The sequence below is a fragment of the Miscanthus floridulus genome, chromosome 17 (genome assembly GCF_019320115.1).
Source record: "Miscanthus floridulus cultivar M001 chromosome 17, ASM1932011v1, whole genome shotgun sequence".
NCBI lineage: Eukaryota > Viridiplantae > Streptophyta > Magnoliopsida > Poales > Poaceae > Miscanthus > Miscanthus floridulus.
Window position 1 is genome coordinate 99,879,155 of NC_089596.1, and position 21,153 is coordinate 99,900,307.

General features: G+C 46.0%; 2 protein-coding genes across 2 annotated transcripts; one reads left to right on the forward strand and one right to left on the reverse strand.

Annotated features, from left to right (window-relative positions):
• Positions 1-8,217: 8,217 nt before the first annotated feature.
• On the reverse strand, positions 8,218-17,145 carry LOC136516078 (eukaryotic translation initiation factor 3 subunit D-like). Its single transcript, XM_066509481.1, has 7 exons — positions 16,647-17,145; positions 16,398-16,532; positions 15,347-15,442; positions 15,133-15,197; positions 14,717-14,786; positions 14,161-14,316; positions 8,218-10,339 (listed from the first exon to the last, which is right to left on the reverse strand). Exons 1-7 carry the CDS (start codon positions 16,787-16,789, stop codon positions 8,524-8,526), a joined length of 2,481 nt encoding a protein of 826 aa, XP_066365578.1. The 5' UTR covers positions 16,790-17,145; the 3' UTR covers positions 8,218-8,523.
• A 1,308-nt stretch (positions 17,146-18,453) lies between these two features.
• On the forward strand, positions 18,454-19,442 carry LOC136516576 (chlorophyll a-b binding protein M9, chloroplastic). The gene has a single exon (XM_066510009.1). It carries the CDS (start codon positions 18,521-18,523, stop codon positions 19,316-19,318), a length of 798 nt encoding a protein of 265 aa, XP_066366106.1. The 5' UTR covers positions 18,454-18,520; the 3' UTR covers positions 19,319-19,442.
• Positions 19,443-21,153: the final 1,711 nt, after the last annotated feature.

Below are 21,153 nucleotides of genomic sequence, written 5' to 3' on the forward strand. Positions count from 1 at the left end.
AATATCTAATGTGGTAGAGAATATATCTCATAGAAGAGAAATATTATTCACTGAGAATGAGAACATCCTTAGGATTTAATCCATGAAGTATTTACTAGTCGATTTTTAAAAAAAACACCATTAATCCTTGAAGTGAATGTAGACCCGAGAGAAAGAAAATGGGAAATCCTAAATAGCATGAAGGTGTCATACAAACACTTAGAAAGTGTATATTGTAAAGCTAGCAATGAAGTTTGGTATCCTCTAAGTACCATAGAAGGTATAAGAATAATGATGACTTTGACAATTGAATTATCCCATAAATGCCAAATGCAAGACTGGATTTATTATTTAGTGGTACAATCAAAATCTCGAAGATTTGTAGAACATATAATTTAAAAACCCACTAAGGAACAATTATCAGTATTCAAACTCTAGTATAAGTTTGATACACCAGAAGATATTGAATATTAATTTATTTACCCCCATAATCCTCTGAAAGGATTTACCCCATAATCCTCTGAAAGGATTTATTACTCTGAAAGATAAAATTTATTTGTTTTGCACAACTAATAAGTGGTTATTATGCATGAAGCATATTGCTCTTGTTTATACCCATATAATTCATAGAAGAATTATGAGCCAACTTTTTGAAAGATATAGTATTGGGTGTTGCATACCATTAATTAAGCACATATTTATGAAAAGTGTGGTTTGAACAATAAAGTTTAAATTTTGGTTTTATGAGGGGGCATATTTTATTGAATCTACCTTAAAGATAAACCACTAGAATTACAAAGATCAAGTAGATCATATTTGCTAAAACACTAACAATTATGCATAGATCATGAAGATCAATATCTATTCATGAAGAATAGAATATCCTGAAGAATATATGATCAAGAAGGTTAAATGTTGTACTCTTTTTTTCTATGTGAGTTTTTACTTTAGGGTTTCTCATACAAGATTTTTAATGAGACAACATGTGCAATGCAGTTAACGAATGCGATGTACTCTTTTCTCTAAGAACCGTTTTTCCACTGAATTTTCAGATGGAGTTTTTAATGAGGCATGTGCATATCGTGGTAATCGTCCAAGGGGGAGTGTTGTAAAACATATGGACTCTATCTTAGAAGGAAATAAGAAGGAGGATTCGTAATCCTAGTTTGGTTGTATGTGGACTTTTATTAAACTCTTAGACCTTGGCAGAGCTATATATATGTGGGAGCTTTATGTTGTAATCACCAATATTTAGAGAAATAAATAATAGTCTTCCTATCTCTTGTATATATATATTCTACTTTTATCTACTTACGTTAATTATGAGAGACGGCATAACCGCTCAAAGTGTTTTATAACAGTTTTTACCGGACTCCCTACTGCGAATCACCGTCATCATCAGTGTCATCGTCACGACGTAAAAATAAGAGAACGATAAGAGGCGAGCAGAGAGCAGATGCATCGCATAAAGGATGTCCAAATGCATCTAGACACGTGTGAGGCTGCTTTTCTTCTTCTTCTTCATCATCTTCTTCTTCTTCTTGGGAAAGCAATGCGTAGCTGCTGGATGGCTAGACTCCACCGGCCCAGTGCGAACAGCCCACGAATGGGCCGTGAGTTTGCGGGCTGCGGAGCCCACGGATGGTTTGCTCTCCGGGAGAAAAAAAAAAAGGAAATGTTGCTGCGTTTTTTTATTCTGGTTCTGGCCGCCTTCCTGCATTCTATCGGCACGTGGGCGTGTTTGCTTCGCTAGCTGCCTCCGAGGAAGGAACAAAACTAGTAAAAGGCGCGCGCCATCACGAGCAGAGGCGGGCATTTGGAAAAATTTTGAATACGGAGAAAATGTGCTGGATATATAGTCTGTAATAAGGTACATAGATATATATATCCAGGATATGCATATTACATGTCGTTCAAGGCTGCAAAGAGCTTGGAATGGTGCATAGGCATATTTTACATGCACTGGCAGGTGTTTTATATATTTGATCAGGATCTTGTTCTTCTCCAGTGGGCTGTATTTTTCACCTGCGAACCGAAGAGCTTTCAGCTGGTGTCGTGCTTATCATCTTGCTCCGGCCTCCCAGACGGGCTATCCATTTTTTCCAAACATGTGGCTCTTTTCTGAATTTCTACCGATGAACCGGCGACCATTCTCAGCAGTAGATCAAAGGTTGGGACATCCCTATAATCATGAACTAGCACATCACAAAAATAATCACCGGGGTTTAGAAAGTATGACTTGAGTCAATGGACAAAGTACAAAACTTTTTTTTGAAAAAAAGGCAGGAGCCCTACCATTGAATTAAGAAAGTAAAAGACCGTTCAAAACCTATATTAAATGTTGATTCTTAAGACCAGATGATACAGTCAGTAACAAACCCCCCAAGAAAACCATCTGGGGACCAAAACCATCCAGTGCAAAGTTGTGTTGTTGGATAATCCCTAGTCTGATCAGTATTTTAGGTTGTGCTGGGGATGGCTATGAATTCATATACTATATTGGTGAACCAATAGCCATGTTTGCTTCTCTTATAATCCGTATTTTTTAGCTTGTTTTTTTAGCCAGAACAGTGTTTCGACTTGTTTTTTCAGCGAAGTGAACGGGAGGAAAAAGATTAATCAGTAACAGTGAAGCCAGGTTGTTAAATTTTCTAGTTCCCAGTGCATTATCAGGTTCGTCGAGAGCACTAACGGCAACAGCATCAATCCGTGTGTTTATATTATATAAGCTGCAGGGCCCTCTTGCCAGGTGCCTAAATTCTTGCCACCTGGTAGTAATCATTTAGGTCATATCTCTAAATGTAGGTTCAATGCAGCCTGCAATTATGTAGCACAAGGTAACAACTCACAGGAATGGCACAAAAGTAGAGAGTTTGATTATTAATCCATGCCACATGCGAAATATTCACATGTTACATGTAGAATATTTGCTAAAATTAACAGAAGTTGTAGAATTTCATGTAAGGAGGGGCAGATCATGTAAGAACAGCATAAAATTTGAAAATAATATTTTGAAAGCATGCAACACACATGCCGTAGCTATACCATTATTATAGCATGGCAACAATGAACACATTGGCATCAGTGTCCCACCTGGAGACCACAACAGAAAAAAAAACGAATTCAATCAAATCAGACTTTGTACCACAAAAATCACTGACCATGCAAAAAACAAAGAATTAGATGAATCCCACATCAAAACAGTCCCATGGATACCAAACCAGAACTATCAAGTAAACCAATCCGGAATATAAGGATCCACACACTGAGGTGAAGTGCATCACATATATATCCAATTTAAATTTTGAGAGAAAATATACGGACACAAAAAAAATCAGCAGACATCAGCACATGTAGCACCAACCCTCAAGATGGATATTCACTGACTTAATTCTGTAAGGAAATATACAATCACTGCAAACCAGCAAACCACATGAGCCTATAGCAACGATCCTCACCACAGATCTATGGTGGGCCAAACATATATGTTTTGTTGCATCTAATGCTTCGCAGCCAGATTAGGACTACAAAGAAGCACACATTGTTAACCTCATCTAGCATATGCAGATCTAATCTAGGATTCTCTGCAGGAAGCAACAAACCAAATATACAGGGATCTCTGGTGTGAAGGAAACACAAAAAATGGAGCCTGTAGACATAACAGCCCTATCCATAGGCAGAAGTAGAAAACTACCATCCTTTGCAAGAATCCAAGTTACCAGCAGGCGGCAAAACATATACATTATCTTTTCTCTCGTAGCATAGAGAATCCATCTTCATCACAAGCTATGGAGCAAAAAATATTTCCATCACTGGAACTGACCATCAGGGGAAAAATAGTAGTTTGAATAGGCAGGAAGTACTCAAATCTGCAAGGGTTCTAAAGTATAAAGCAGTGTGTGGGAATGAAATTTGTAAAATAAATGCATGCATCACACTGTATGCAGTTGTGTCCCAAATTAGCACGAGAAACAATTCAGTAAGACTGGAGTGATTTAAATCTTTGAATACACAGGAACTGTGCTTCACTGCATTAACAGGAAGGAAGTCCTGGAGATACAACAGACAACAAACTCTCAAATGTACAGACATGGTACTGAAAGAGAACAAAATGATAAACTGAACCTGCAATCCACTACGATGAATCCACCACAATAAGAAAACAGAGAGAATGTAGTGAATAAGAGTAGCCTCAGGGACGAACGAAATGGCATCATTTGATCAGTTGTAGGTAGGCACAACGGCATGCACCGAGAAATAGCATCCTTTGCTAGTGGAGTAATTAACCATGTAAGGTTCAGTTGGATTACTAAAAGATGATCATCATTTTAGGACATCTTAACTCAAACCCCGCAAGTCTAGGTCCACCTCATGTTCCTAAAAATCAAGTGTCCACCATTCTGCTTTCCATAAGTTTTTTACGGGGAAGAGGTGAATCGCATGGAACCATAGAGAGCACAGCACCACCTTATGAATCCATGTTTGGATAGAGGATGAGGGAGAGAATGTACCGATGTAGCACAGTAGGATCAACAGTGGGCGCACTGGCGCGGGCAGCAGGCGCAGGGGAGGAGGTGACATCGAAGCTGACAATAGCACATACAAGAATAGAAAAATAGGTATCAGTTGTGGAGGCCGTCAGGGTCACAACTTGAATAGGCATTTAATCTAACACTTAAACTACAGGCAGCAGAAAGCTAGCATACAGAGCAACAAACCATAGCACAGGTTTCTTACCCAAAGGTGAGGAAGGCAGATGGACTTGTCCCCCCAAATCAACAAGAATCCCCAGCAAAGCAATCTTGCTTATCCTCTGTGTCCCCTTTCTGAAACCAACACAATTTGACATTCCAATTCCGTACGTCTGCTGGAGAGGGGATGGGCTGCAATGCCTAATGAGGAGCAAGAGAAGAGGAGGATGTGGGAACTCAAGTGGGCTTCAGAGCCAAGGAGCATCAGCACCGGCATGTCCATTTACGAAACCACGGGCAACGACACAAGTAAGGCACAAGCCGGATGAAGAAAGGAGAAGGAAGGAAAACAGAGGGCGCAGGGCAACGGACGCGAATCCAGGTTGGGCGTACTGTCGACGATGGCCCTACCGCGTGGGTGGCGCACGCCTACCTAGGTGTGGCGCAGGGGGCGACCGTGCTGGGGGCCGTCACTCCAGGGGCCACCCACGTCGGTGCGCCGCCCGCGCACGGGCCCGAGTGGCCGGCTCGCCCGACGCCGCTCCGGGGCTGCCAGCGTCGGGGGAGGAGAAGAGGACTCCCGTCGCCGCTCCGAGGGCGGCCCGCGTCGGGGTAGGAGAAGAATAGGGTGAGGTACCGCTAGATCCAGACGCCGAGTTTCGTCGCCGCCGCCGCCGACGGCGAGGAAGAGGCAGCTAGGGTTTCGTCGAGCACACGCGGACCGGCGGGATGAGGCAGCGCCGGGGGAGAGCAGGGGCTCGGACACGGCCGCGGCCACCGACGTTGGACGGCGCACCATGGCGCCGTGCCGGGGGACGCCGCTGCGCCGCGCACAGGGTGCGTGGAGCCTCGGCGGTCGCGACGAGGAGCGAGGGAGAGAGCGAGAGCGCAGAGAGGAGAGAGAGGAGGGGAGGAGCGGAGGCAGGAGAGATAAGAATCTAAAGCCGCCGTATATATTCGATGGATTGGCTCCGGAGCAGAAGCTGGATAAGCCGAGGATAAACCGAAGAAGCTAACGAGAAGCATCAGAAGCTGCTTTCGGCGAAATCCACTTACCAATCTGCACCGTTCATTGGAAGATCTGACGGACACGAGAATTTGGAGCGACGTGGACCCTGCTTCTCCTACTGGAAGCAGCCGGCATATTCTCCCTAAACTGAAGAAGCTAGCGAGAAGCATCAGAAGCTACTTTCGGCGAAATCCGCTTCGACCAATCTGCACCATTCATTGGAAGATCCGACGGCCACGAGAATTTGGAGCGACGTGGACCCTGCTTCTCCTATTGGAAGCAGACGGCTTATTTAGGGGAGAATGCACCTTATTTATTTGCCGCTGAAACTTCTTTTTTTCCGAAAGATCCATTACCGGCTTTCATTGACGAGGGAAGAGCACAATATTTACAAGGTTTGGCACAATGATCGCCTATTTTGCATGGCTTTTACATCCTAGTGAGTGCCATGCCACCCCCACGTTTTAGAATTCTATCTTACGTATGATTTACAGCATCTACAAGAGGCTGCTTCAGTGGAGGCAGCACTGCTTCTAGCCCTCTATTTCCGGCCCGTATCCACGTCCTTGCTTCCTCCTGTATTGCTCTGAAGACGTGCTCCGGCGTGCTCTGAAGACCTGAAACTTCAATATCCATATCGGATTCTTGAGGTGGTGTTGCTTGGATTAGTTTGTGTGTTCATTTGTAGACTGCGTACTAGCTCATGTCAACTAAGCAATGACCAGGAAAGAAAATGGGAACCTTGGTGTCTATGAAAGCAAATAAATAAAAAATTGCTGCAATAGGGTGTACATTTGAGTAAGCCACTTTATTCTGCAAAACAGAAAATATTAAACATTGGGAGGAAACTCATGTCTGCTATTTGTATACTCCCTCTGTCCTAGCATTCTAGAAATTTTAAGGCAAATTAAGAGAGAACATAAAAATACGCATATATCCTTATTTTATTTTCTAATCAGACGCTATCATCAACATGATTAATGGTGATTGGTTGATAAATGGAAAGTATTTAATATAAAATTAGTTTTTATTCTTTAGAATGCATTATATTTTAAGATAAATTTTGAATGCTAGAATGCACTATATTACAGGACGGAGGAAGTAAGACTGAACAGTGAACAGGAAAAAAAATGAGAACCATATGATGTCTATGTAAGCCAAAAACAATAACAACTACTACAAAATATATATGCTGCAATAGGGTATACATTTGAGTAAGCCGCTTTATTCTGCTAAACAGAAAATGCAATAACTCGTTCCCCCCTTTGTGCCTTGAACCGGTCCATCACAATCGAGTTGAGTGATTCTCAATTTCAGAGTACCAGACCTTCAATGAAGTTATGTATGCATCGCATTTTCGTCTCATGCAATTGTTTAGAACAAAATAAAATTTGTATATACTTTGCGAGAATCAACAGTTTTTTTTAGATTTTCCAACTGAATATGCAAAAGAAAAAGAAACAGGCAAAAAGAGACAAAAAATCACCGAACTCGTGCCGAAACTGAAACCAGCATAGGATTGAAGCCCAATTCGGCAGAGAAGAGCAGCAGCATATGATTGCAGCGCAATTCGGTGACTTTGATCACAAGATTTCAGATCGTTAAGTGCAATACTCCGCTAGCAGTTCAATAATGTCTCAATCAATACATTAGCCGAGTATACGAGCCTGTTCGGGAGACCATAAACGATCGTGGATTATTTACTGCTGGCTGGTTTGGTGTGAGAGAAAAACACTGTTCCTGGCTGGAAATTTACGATCGTTTACGAGTAAGCAAACAGGCTGACGATGTTCACAACAACTTTGCAGTATTGAAGAGAATCGTTGTAGCAAGCGCTAAACGCCTAAACCTGTATTGTGATATGTTTCTATCAAAGTCACAATTCACAACTCAAGTTCCGTTGCCAACCACATTTGTATCTGATATCTTTCAGACAAATTCCTTTCCCAAAGAAAAAGAACAGTAACATTTGCATGTTACTATGAAAAAACAAATGGAGATAGCCAACTACCTAGGGGGAAGCTCAACAAGATTATCAGAACTGATATTTCCTCACTAATGAGGTTGCAAAGAGCAACTCTTATATCTAGTTCAAAACCCAACAATGCAACACCAAAAGTTTCAGCATGCAAAATGCAGCATGAACTAAGGAATATTCAGTCTGAAAATGATCTTGCATCCAGGCCACAGCATGAGGAAATTTACAACGGAGGTTTGGAATGCATATATACAGTGTCTGGCCTTAAAACAGGATTTCACATGTACATCTAGGGTAGTAGGGTTTGTCAAACAGTTGCAAAATCAGGTGTGGCTTTTTAAAGTTGTAGAAAATGCAACCCCAAACCTAGAGCACAGGGACAGGACTCACAGATCTCTTCACATCTATAACATCTCATCTCAACTATATAATCCACCAGTAGCAACACAAACATGCATGACACACAGCTCTCCTGCGTTGTTCGAGAAAAAAAAAGCAACACAAACATGCCCAATGCCAGAACTACTCAATTGCAAACATTACTAAGCACAATTAAAAGGTTCAATGATGCATCTGTCGACAAGGCTTAACAATAAAGACACTGAAACGGATTCAATAGTTCATACACAGAAACATTGTAGCAAAAACGATTAAATAAACTACCAGTATATAGTACCAAATTCCAAATGAGGGGTGCTAAAAAAACTATAGCATGTCTAAGCATGAAAGAAAAAACGAATGTGACAGTTTTCTCATTAACCAAAACAAGACCTGTATCAATACTGGGAGTTCAGGTCTTCAACGAAACAGATAATTAGCCAAAAAAGGAACTTTCTTGCAAAGGGCAAAAGAACCCTCTATTCCCTTCAAGCAACAGTGGCATCTGCACTCTTCTCACCCTCACCACCATTAGCAGAAGATGCATTGTTGGCCTCTGCCTCAGCAACAGCATCCATTTCCTCTGCAGTGGCATCAACTTCTCCAAGCGGGCGAACCTGTTCCTCCTCTGGAAGTGGCTCTTCAACATAATCATTCTCAAACGCATCAGATGGCACCTCATAGATCCTCACCTGTGGCTTTGCTGGATCTTTTACAAACACATACTTGCCCTCTTCAAACTTCATGCAAATGTCCACAATTGACTTGACGATTCCCCACATGTTTGCAGTGTTCAGGTTGATCTGTGCGGCAAAATCCCTTGGCTTGTACCCCATCACAGTGAGCACAGAATGGTTGTAGTGGTCACGGGGGTTCACACGTGACACATAGCCCAACTTCATCATGTCAGCACCAGCAAGCAAAGCCTGGGCAGTCCAGCGAGCAAGCTTGTTCGCATTGTTCTTGAGCTCTGTAGCAAGGACAGCTCCACGCTGGGTCTCAAGCTTCTGCCTCCAGTCAACACCGGTAATCTTTGGATCAAACTCATTTAGGGCATTGAGGGTAATAAACTGGCGACCACCACTTGGATCAACATTGACAGCATGCACCTCACAGCGAGCAACAAGGCTGATCTCATCATTCAGCTTCCAGCGGCGGTAGCGGTAGCCAACAGATGCTGCCTCCTCACCCTCAGAAGCAAATGGGTTGGGCTCATCAAAGGTAACCTTCTCACCATTGCGGTGCAGCACCTGCTGTGAGAAGTTCTGGTTGATGTAGGTGGCCTCAACAGCGAGCGAGTGCGCTGAGTTGATGTCATCCTTGTTCTCAGGAAGCTGCTCCTGCGCAGTCTCATTGACAGTGAGCAGGTCCAGCTGGGAGCCATCACGCTTGTCAAGGAACAGCTTGTTGCCCACGCGCTGGACGACCATGTCCCATGATTGGATGCTGCGGGGCGTGCACATGAGAGAGGCGAGGATGGCATCAGTCGCGAACACCGTGGCTTTGTCCTCCTCGGCAAGGCGGCGGATGACAGGGTCGTCGGTGGTGGTGACCTTGAAGAAGTTGCGGGACTTGAAGCGCTCGAGACGGCGCGCGGCCTTGGGGTTGACACGGTCATAGGCCCGATCGTAGAACTCGACGGCGCCACATAAGAGGAGATCCTCGGGCTGGTCGGCGACGGAGAAGGAGAGCTTGGTGAAGTTGGCGAAGGGAATCTGCTCGCGCATGGTCCAGTCGGGCTGGATGTCGACGGAAGGCTTGGCCGTCGACAAGGGTTGGTTGAACCGGAAGTTGGTGTGGTGATGTGAGCGGTTGTTCTGGAAGTGGCGGTCGCGGCGTGCGCGCTCCTTCTCGGCCAAGCGGCGGCGCGCCTCCACCTCCTCATCTTGGCGCTGCGGGAGCTGCTGGCGCTGGTTGAAGCGCCACTTGGGGCCGAACCGTTGCGGCCGCGGCGGCGGCTTAGCGTCGACGAGGCGGAACGAGGAGTCCTCGGCCCCGGCGATGAGCGAGTCGTCGGCGGAGGTGAAGTCGAAGACGGAGTCCCGGGAGGCCGCGGCGAAGGCGGCGGGACCGGCGGGGTTGCGCGTCCAGTCGGCGATGCGGCCCAGCTTGTCGGAGCGGGAGAAGGGCGCGAAGGGGATGGAGGCGCCGCCTCCCAGGGACTGCGGAATCGCCGGGACGTCAGGAGGGCCCCATCCGTCGGGGTTGAACGGGACGACGCCCACGTCGAAGCCCATGGTTGCGGCGGTGATGCTGGACTGGATCCGGAGGCTAGAGGCGGCGGCGTGGCGGGTGGGGTGGGATTACGGGGGAGGAGGGGGCTTTAGGGTTTGGGTGTAAAACGAATTTTTATATGCTCGTAAAATATTTGACGCTCAAGATTGCACCTGAGGGTCCTACGTGTCAGCGTCAAGATTGCAGAGTAACTTCGTTTATGAACGATGAAGAGTGTTTTGCGTTCAAAATTCATATACGGACACATATTCAAGTCACGCTAGGAACAGTGGCGGAACGAGCAACTCTGATTAAAGGGGGCCGCACAAACAGGGACGAAGCTAGAAAAAAATTTAGGAGGAGCTAAACAACGGCAATTAGTAAGAAAAGAGACTTAGCAAATCTCAGCCCCTCATACCTGTATATTTATAGCTGAAATCTCAGACGGGGCTTCGCTTACTCACGAGCGGTAGAGGGGACTGGAGCCCCCCTAGCCCCACCGCTGGCTCCGTGCCTGCGCACAAACATATAACACCTTATAAGTATGATAAGTATATACTTAAGTGTACATCCAACCAAAATTTTCTATCCTTTTACATATATAGTTAGCGTTTATAGCAAAAAATCAAAAGGGCAAAATATGCTTTGTATTATAATATGTTTCACTGTTTTAGGGGGGGGGGGCACGGCCCCTGGTTATGCCACCGGCTAGGAAGCGTAATCGAGTCCTTGTTTAGTTCTTCAAAAGTACACTATGTAAAAAGAAGATTTCTCGTCATATTAAATTTACGGTACATGCATGGAGTACTAAAGGTAGACGAAATCAAAAACTAATTGCACAGTTTGCTTTAACTTTGCGAGACGAATCTTTTGAGCCTAATTAGTCAATGTTTGAACAATAATTCACAAATACAAACGAAATACTACAGTGAAGAATCATGCACTATGCAAAGTTTGCAAACTTTGCCGAACTAAACGTGCCCCGAATCATGTGAATTCTCACCTGCGCCATGTCTGTCTGAATTGTAATAGTTGAGGCTGAAATGTTGTTTGGTTGGAAGACTCTTAGGCAAAGAGCTAGCGAGAGAACGGTAGATCCCAAACTCACAGAAACGAAAATCCAGGAAATATGTTTGGGCACACAAACAAACACAAAGCTATGTTTGGTTGCTTGCCCAAACAACCTTGCCTCACCAGCAATTCAACTCTTTGATTTTGTGTGTCTTGTGGTCAGGACCGGTTGCGTGACGAGCAAATGTCTAGCAGTAGGCCTGTTTGGCTGCTCACTGTCAGGCAACTTTACGGCCAGACAAGCATATAGACCTAGAGGCTGTTCGGTAGGACTGAAAAATAAGCTAAAATATTATTCCGGCTGATCGATGAGAGGAAAAAATAATGTTCTGGCAATGTGAACAGTGATTTTGCGAGTGCGTCGGTCAGCCCAGCCGAACGCACTCCTAGGTTTACAAAATTCAATGTCCGGGAATCTTTGCCAAGACCAAGTAGCTTTTCAGTCCTTCAATCAAACAACCCCGTATGTTATTGGTTGTCCCGAGTTTTCCAAAGCACAGGTAAATAGGCCGGCCCACTCATAGGGTACTAGGCCCCTGTGAAAGGACGGAGCACAGGGTTTGGGGGTTTTTTCGGTCTACGTGAGAAGGTCTTCTTTCTTAAACATAAAGTTGTGGGGGCTGTCTGTCCACCGTAGGCCGAGTTTTTTTTATTGGGTGGAACTCGTTGAACATGGTGGGCTACAGATTTGCCTTGAGTTGGTGTTCCTCGTTGTTGTTTAGGGGTGAGCATTTGGGTTTCAGATAATTTGAATAATTAAAAATTCGGGTATTAGAAATTACTATCCGATTTTGGTCCGAAAAAACATTAGAGCACCTTCTAGAGTCTTTCTAAAATTTATTCTGTAAATCATCATTTGGAGAGACATTTGAGTAAAAATCGTTTTATATATCGGTGTAATAGGTTTTCTATATCTTGTGCGTAGTTTAGAGAGCCATCCTCGCTGTCCATCTTTGGCTAGCAAAAAATCTGAAAATAGAGAATGTCTATATTTGGATATCCAATTGGAGAGGACGTCGGAGGGTATTTTTCTACCAAAATATTTATTTCTATAAATAGGAAGAATATAAAGAGTCTCTTGGAGATGCTCTTACCTGAAATTTTGGGTACTTGACAATTCAGGTTCGAGTATTACCGGATAATACCAAAAATTGACAAAACCAACAATTTTGAAAGAATTCTAGTTGCATTTTAAAGCAACAAACAACGGTCCTTCAAATCAAATCATGTCTTCATATCAATTAACAACAAATCAATCATCAAGCTAACATAGATCTACATTGAGCCATACCAAATAATACATTTACACTACACCAAACCATTCATGTCTTCTTATTAGCTACTCCCTCCGTCCCAAAATTAATGATGTTTTAGGTTTGTCCTAAGTCAAACCATTTCAACCAAATTTATACAAAACTCAGTCTATCTTAGGAGTATAGAAGAGCAAAGATTTTTTTAGTTCTGGTAGCTGGGACAGAGGTGCAGGTCAGCTAGGCGTTATGGGTCTCAGTCTCTCAGTAATCCGTCTTTCTAAATAAACTCATGTATTTCCGTTTATCTTTAAATAGAAATGGTGGATGGTCTTCGCATGGAAAAAAGAAGAGCAAAGATTTGAAATATTTTAGATAATTCGGGTACCGGAAAACATTACCAAACTACCCAAATTAAATTTGGGTTTTTACAATTACTATCTGAAATTATAATTGGGTATTTCGGTGCGAGTTTAGATAATTCGTATTCAGTGATTGGATATCTGGTATTTTGTCCACCCCTAGTGTTGTCGGATGATGGGAAAAATTGTGCGAGCTGAGACCATAAGCTGCTGGCCGACGGGAAAAAACATCGCATGCAGGCTATTTTGGTGCATGATACGATCGGCCAATGGCCTATGGTGGCAAGTCTTTGACGATTTGCCTCTCTTCTTTGTCTCCCACGTGAATTGCTCCTTCAAATTGATTGAATTTGCATCATGAGATTACTTTGATCTAGGTCATCAGATTGCCTTTTCACATAGAAGTAGCAAATCAATGAAGATTTATGTCAGGTCTGCCATCAAAATGGAATCAAACAGGCAAGCAGCCCAAGATGGAAGGAAACAGGTGTATGCAACATGCAATCGATGATTGTGGCATAGTTTTCCAATTTTTTCGATCAACATATCTATTCACTTTCTCGTACTTTGTGGTGTGTTTTTTATGTACAGAGAGTTTGATACGTACTAGTTTGGTACCTCATGTTAGTATGGAGTTCAGAACTTTCGACGAGGCTTGGGCATTTTGGCTTAGCTACGGTGGACAGAAAGGTTTTGACATCATGAAACGGTATTCAAATGAAAGACCATCAGATAGCAATATTACATCATCTAGATTTGTTTACGCAAATGAGGGTCATCGATTGCAAGACAAAATGGATCATTTAACAAAGTTCCCTCGAACTGAAACTCGAATTGATTATCAAGTCCACATGAATCTTAAAATGGACAGTGAAAAAGGAAATTTGGAAGTGACTAAGGTGATTTTGGAACACAATCAGCTCCTGACCAACAGATATTAAACTTCTGATGCAAGAACGAACAAGAGAATCAACAAGAATTTGTTGTCAAAAAAGAAACAAAGGATATAATTCAATAACCACCGAAGAGCACTCACTGCCACTAAAGTACCAAAATATTTTGAACGAACATTACCAAACCAAGATCAGGGCATCAGACTATATCAGTACATACATTTTGGGAAAGAAAACTAGCAAGACTTATAAGAGGTTGCATTACAAGGTTAATTTATGTCCTACGCACATGATGAGAAGAAAACTCTTGCCAACTTAATTCAAATCAGAATAGCAGCATCAAGGGAACAATGATGATGCAGATGATGGCCAAGGTCGCAATAACCGATCCCTGCTCAAAGGCTTTACCTAGACCACCCACCCTAGTGAAATGCTGGAAGGCGAGATACACAGCTATGGCCAATGACAGTACTGCACCACCTTGAGTTCCCCTGTAACAACAAATTGGAAATCAGAGGATTCAGAGCACAAGAGGAAAAACTAGTGTGTGTTTTTTCCGTTCACGAAAAATAAGCAACAACTTTCATAAGGGAAATTTGAGAATATGAAATCAGAATGATGTATGCTACAATTACAAGTCGCAGTGTGTTTTTTCCAACAAAAAAAACACAGACGTAAGTGCTTGCTGCTATTCACAAAGAACACAGTTCAGTACTACAATTAATAGAAGAGTCTTCATTCTAGCCTAGAATGTGTATAGGCTAGAATGAAGACTTCATTCTAGCCTATACACATTCTAGGCTATTCACATTCTAATATAGTCAATGAAAAGCTGTGTAAACAAAAGTTCATCAGGATATGCATCAGGGCCAATGTTGAAATCTTCCATACCTCAGATTCATCATTTGGTAAGGAGCAACGCTCACAAGCAGCATTGTTGACAGAGGAAGCTCCAGTTCACCTACAATAGTCATATTTTACTATTTTAGGTATAGTAAATAACTGGGTAGACCTACAACATAAATCGGTTCAGAATCAATGCTACAAAGACGTGAACTGTCTTCAAGTTTGCTATAGTAAGATTATGATATATAACTTTATACTCCCCATGTTCCTTTTTTTTTCTTGAATCCTACGCGTGAGGCAAAAAAGTAATAAAATTTGTTTAGGTTGGCCACAGGGTCTATGTTGTTCCTTTTAAAAAAATGTATCATCCCATTATCTCAAAAACAAACTATGAAATTCATTATTAGCAGACAGAAAGAATCTCATAAATACTCTTATATTAACCATGTTTGCTACTCTACCTGGAATGAAGAAGAATAGACGCACCAACAGAGCAAGAAAAGCAGTCCACTGGCCATAGTCACCCCTAGATATGGTTGTTGGTAACATAAAATAAGTAGGCATGACATAGTACTTTTACTGAAAATAAGAAGCATACAAACTGTATTGCAGACAAAGGAAGATAAGAAAAAAACAGGTATCAAACAATTCTTTCCACAAATAGCAGTATCTTACTTGATCCATGAGATTATACTGCAAGGTGCTTGAAGAGCAAAAAATGGCACAAGGAAAGATTTGTGTATGGCAGTGCCTTTAGCAAGTAATAGCACTCTGCAAAAGATAAAATGAGTTAACATTGTTCAAATAAGAATCATATAGGGTACAACAACAACAACAACAACAAAGCCTTTTAGTCCCAAGCAAGTTGGGGTAGGCTAGAGTTGAAACCCAACATGAGGCCCTAGTCACGGTTCAGGCACGTCAATAGAAGAATCATATAGGGTAATGCAAAGTTATACTGTTATTGTGTATGTGTTTCACAATCCCAGGTGTTCCCTGGAAATCCTAAAAAGGTTAGGAAGAAGTTGGACTTCCAAGTGTATGTGGCCATTCCCTTCTTTTAAAATGACTGTCCAGTGTCATGCTAGGGAAGGGCAGCATGAATGACATGAACAGCTATATGATAACTCATCAAAGATCTGAATCAGGACTAATTCCACTTTTTACATGTTAGTTCATCCTCTTCACAATATGAGCATGTCTAGTAATTCCTAAGTGGTCAGAATTCACAGAAGCATGAAGTAGATACACACACATGCTAAGTGGTTACCCCGAGAGGACAAACAATATTTGGAAGATCAAATGAGATTATGTTTTAAGACAATGGACTCATATCTTTCCATACGGGAAATGAATTCCATGAACGGGATGGCATTTGTTTTTCATTGGAGCGAGCACTTAGTTGTAGCTACTGCTAGAGTGGTGACAGCATATGCTTTGCAACATGAATAATAAGATCACATTTCACGACATGGCACATCTCACAGGCGTATACAGCTATCTATCAACATGCCAACACTTGCAGATACGTAGCTCAGTATCCTTAATAAGAAGAAGGCAAAACAGCAACAGATGAACGGCAAAAGAAAACAAAGCCCATGTTTCTGAACGTGTGGATAGTTCGCACCCATCGCACAATGCTGAAAAAAAAAAGCAGAGTGGAAAGAAAGGGACTTTTGGTTTTGGCCTTTTGGGTGTCAGGATCGGAGGCAGTTGAGGCACTCACGCGCTGGCTCCGGCGGAGATCCACTGCATGGTCTGCGCGCTGAGGTACGCCGACGAGTGACACACGGCGGCGGCCCCCCTGCGCCGGCACGGCTGGCCGGCGCCCAGCGGCTTCAGTGGCAACGACGCGCATCCCCTGCACAAATGCGCGTCACCAACGGCAGGCTGGATCAATAATAATCCCACAAAAGACGAGGGGCTCCCCAGAGCTGTAGGTTTCACCGAGGGCGCACCGCCCCTGTAGACTCACCTGAGCGCGGCCGTGTCCGTCCGCACGGCGGCGCGCGCAACAGGGAGACAGCCCCCGTCCCCTGCCGCTGCCGCTCGCACCCTCAGCCTCGGCGGCGCGGCGGCGGCGGGGGCCGGGATCGCGAGCCGCATCGAGATGGACATTCTCGCCGCGCGGAAGGAATGATTGGCTCGCGCCGCAGACGATGCGGTGGCGTGGCGTGTCTAGAGTCTCGGAGAAGCTGCTCGGTCGTTCCGCTCTCGGCTCGCGCGGACTGGAGCGCAGCTGTGCAGGGATGGAGCACAGAGGACTGAGGTGTCAGCAAAGCTGTGATGCGGACGGGCAACCGAGAGAGCGTCTGCGAGTAAAAATCGCGGGCGTGGGAGTCCGTGGGCGGCCACGTGGAGCCCGTGGGCCTCGCGCCCCGTCCCGGGCCTCGGCGCGCGGGGGTGGCAACGGTCCACGAGGGGCCGCACGCTCCCGTCGCGCGCGCTCGGTGCCGGTGCTATTGCTTTGCTTGCCTTGCCCGCTTGCTTCTCCTTCTCGGCTTCTCCCCGGGCGCGCCGTGGAGCCTGCTGCCGTGCTTCGGGTGGATCGTGGGCGTGGGACTCCGCCTCGGGCTCGTCTGGTGGACACTAGACAGACTCGAGCGAGCGAGGCGAACTGACCGAGCGCCGAGACAAGGCCGACCTGGCGTGGCGGGCGCTTCACGGGACCGGGAGCTGTGGTGGATGGAAGATGGAAATAATAAAGGACTAAATAATGAAGATGCAGGGTTACGGCTAGAAATTAACGATGATTTGTAACCGTAGTCTAATCAAGAAATCAGGCTCACCGGGCCGACGCGCACATCATGTGAGTGAAGGGTAAAAGTTGTGTGCTGTTCGTGCCTTGCCACATGCCACTCATCAACTATCATGCGTTTCGCCCGTGCTGCCTGTAAGTAGAGCCTCGGAGAGCCAGTGCATTTGCATCGTCCTTTTTTTGTGCACCAGTGGCATCATTTACAGGAGGTCTGGACCACCGAACGTGCAGTGGACTTGCGGGCCTTTACGCCAAACACGAAAGGTTCATTAGGCCCATGATTTTAGAGTTCAACAATAGGCCCCATGATTGCTATGATTCTCCTCAGCCCAATATTGGTTTCGGGCTGGGAGACCAGCCTGGAAAGCTTGGTCGTGTTACGATCCGTTCGGCCCATGGTTGCTGTGGGATCGATTGAAAGCTGCCGATGAAATGGCGAGGGCGTCATGCTTTTCGTTGTTTTTACTGTCTCTCTAGACACTGATATCTGAAAGTTACAATTTCTAATGGTTATAAACAGCGACACGTTAACTGTCGATCGTCAGTTAGATGGAAAGAAGTCGTTACAACAACCGGCAGTGATCGCCAGCTAGCTTGTTTCACTTGTCTCACGGAGTCGCTATCAATCTGCCACTGAGGCAATCTCTTTCGTCAAAAATACAATTTGCTTTCTTACCGTTTCTCAAAGTGAAACATGACTCCAAGTGAGCACTGAGAGGAGATGTTACTTCTTGCTACCTTGCATTGCATCTGTGGCGTCACAAAAAGAAGAGAAATCTGAAGAAAAATCCACAACCACCGCAAAATCCCGGGCGCCCAATCACCTTTCTCCACGGAGATTCCTAGCCTCAGCCAGAGCTGCCTCATCTCCCTGAGGCTACGGTCGCGCCAAGTGTTCCAGCATCCCGGGCGCACCAATGGCATCCAAGCAACAGATTTTTCTGCAACTCTTGGCAACACTCAAGATAGAACTGCTCGCGGCGGTGTTTCCCTCCATCGCTTTAAATACCTTGGTCGTCTCCACAGCAACTCAAGCCATCGATCTGCAATTCTCACTCCTCGCATAAACCAGTGCAGGCAGAAGCAGCGCAATGGCGAGCAGCACTATGGCCCTCTCCTCCACGGCCTTCGCCGGCAAGGCCGTGAACGTGCCGTCCTCTCTCTTCGGTGAGGCCCGCGTGACGATGCGCAAGACGGCGGCGAAGGCCAAGCCGGCGGCGGCGTCCGGCAGCCCGTGGTACGGCCCCGACCGCGTGCTCTACCTGGGCCCGCTCTCCGGCGAGCCCCCGAGCTACCTGACGGGCGAGTTCCCCGGCGACTACGGCTGGGACACGGCCGGGCTGTCGGCGGACCCCGAGACGTTCGCCAAGAACCGGGAGCTGGAGGTGATCCACTCCCGCTGGGCCATGCTGGGCGCGCTCGGCTGCGTGTTCCCCGAGCTGCTCGCACGCAACGGCGTCAAGTTCGGCGAGGCAGTGTGGTTCAAGGCCGGGTCGCAGATCTTCAGCGAGGGCGGGCTGGACTACCTGGGCAACCCGAGCCTGATCCACGCGCAGAGCATCCTCGCCATCTGGGCCGTCCAGGTCGTGCTCATGGGCGCCGTCGAGGGGTACCGCATCGCCGGCGGCCCGCTCGGCGAGGTCGTCGACCCGCTCTACCCCGGCGGGAGCTTCGACCCGCTCGGCCTCGCCGATGACCCCGAGGCCTTCGCCGAGCTCAAGGTGAAGGAGCTCAAGAACGGCCGCCTCGCCATGTTCTCCATGTTCGGATTCTTCGTCCAGGCCATCGTCACCGGCAAGGGCCCGCTCGAGAACCTCGCCGACCACCTCGCCGACCCCGTCAACAACAACGCCTGGGCCTACGCCACCAACTTCGTGCCCGGCAAGTGAGGGGGAGGCGCCACCGCTGGCGATCGTTTGGTGTCCGGATGTCAGGATGTGAGCCTGCACTGGTTTCAGTCTGTACCATGATGTAAATTACCAGGGTTCAATCGAGAAGGAATAATTGTGTTCATTGTCTCGCGCCACGTCCAATACGACTCATTCTTTTCCCCCTTTTTTTTCATCGCTGCCGAATTTATTTGCCTGAAAAATCGGGTGTTTGATCAGAAGATTGGTCGCTGGATTACTTACACATCAGAGTTCAGACATTTGCTTACCTGATGGAGGTCGTGGGCTAGCACCGTAGAATTTTGCTCAACTTTTCTGGGTGTGATTTTGTGGTCTCCGTGGCTTGTGCCGTAGAATTCTCGCACCGTAGAATTCTAAAGTTGATCTCCGTGGCTTGTGCAACCCATTCTTGTAGCGAACCTTAACAGTCAGAAGAGTAAAAAGATCCTGTTTTTGCTGCATGCTGCATTGTTGATCCGTTTTCGAATTTTTTTCGATCAGTGTAGTCCAGCCCATTGAGCAATCGGTACTCGACATTGTCACAAAACGGAGCTCTGACAGGGTACAATTTAGTTCCAGTTGTTTCTCGTCAGTATGATGTTTAGCTGAGCTATTTGTCTGCACTTTGTATATACACATATAACAATTCTATCTATAATTTCAGTAGACAACCTTTTAGATGGGATAGCAGTGCGGTTTAAGCAAGTTGACCAGCACTCTTTTTATTATTATTTTAGATAATGAGCACTCTTTTTTATGGTGAAACTGTACTAAGATATCGCGTAAGTAACGCAGAGCAGTTTTCAAATCATGCGGCATTTAGGCGGTAATCAGGCAATCAGGCAATGTGCCTTTCTGTTCGGCAAAGAACGCTGAGTTCTTCTGGAACTTCGAAGTGAAACACAGACACGCATAACGCATTGCAAGAGGAAAAATCTGCAAGGTTTTCAGGACTAGTTTTTTTTTTTTTGAGGGGAAGCTTTTCAGTAATAGTATATTTTGCGGACTGGCCACCTCACAGCTCACAACTCATATAATCATATGTGCCCCGCTGTGCGCGTAGACCTGTGTCGTGTTACGCACAGCAGCGGGAAGCCCGCGTCTCGCGTCTAGCGACTCAGCTGTCGCCGTCGCCCCTGCCACCACCACTGCTGGTCCCCCTCCCTCCCCTCTTGGGCATATCGCCAGAGGCCGGAGAGAGTTGGTGTCGCGTTCATAAACCCAGGGTCCCTTTATAGATCTGCTTCCCAGCAAAAGCTCGGCCCAAGCAGATGATGTTGCGAACAACGTGCAACTCCTGGGCCGGCCCAAAAACCGAACGACAGGCCAAAAGGGCGATCCAATCTCCGACCGAGAGGCCTGGCCAAAGAGGAACGGCGCCCGCTTCCGACTCTGGCCCGCCTCTCCGACTAGAAGACCTCGCTTCCGACTCCGGCCCGCCTCTCCAACCGGAAGGCCTGGTTGAGGAGGAACAACGCTCGCTTTCGACTCTGGCCTGCCTCTCCAACCGGAAGGCCTGGCTGAGGAGGAATAACGCTCGCTTCTGACTCTGGCCCGCCTCTCCGACCGGAAGGCCTCGCTTCTAACTCCGACCCGTCTCTCCGACCGGAAGGCCTGGCCAACAACGCTTCCGACTTCGACCCGCGTCTTCGACCGCGGATACACCAAACCTCTATTTATAGCTCTTCTCTGACTGGCGCAGTCGGAGCCGACTAGAACCAACTGACCGAGGACACCCGCTCAGTAAGGACCAGAAAACAGGCGGAGCAAGTAAAGCAGGGCGCTCGATTCAACCGCAAAACCAAGGACCGTACCCTGTACACCTGCAGGACAGT

What these genes read in the sequence shown, in the direction of transcription:
- LOC136516576 (XM_066510009.1), top strand. Translation starts at nt 18,521, where the DNA reads ATGGCGAGCAGCACTATGGCCCTCTCCTCCACGGCCTTCGCCGGCAAG.
- LOC136516078 (XM_066509481.1), bottom strand. Translation starts at nt 16,789, where the DNA reads ATGTCCATCTCGATGCGGCTCGCGATCCCGGCCCCCGCCGCCGCCGCG. An exon ending in TACCAAATGATGAATCTGAG is followed by an intron (nt 14,317 to 14,716) that starts GTATGGAAGATT and finishes TTGTTGTTACAG; the next exon opens with GGGAACTCAAGGTGGTGCAG. An exon ending in ATCATTGTTCCCTTGATGCT is followed by an intron (nt 10,340 to 14,160) that starts GCTATTCTGATT and finishes TCCTCCCCCGTA; the next exon opens with ATCCCACCCCACCCGCCACG.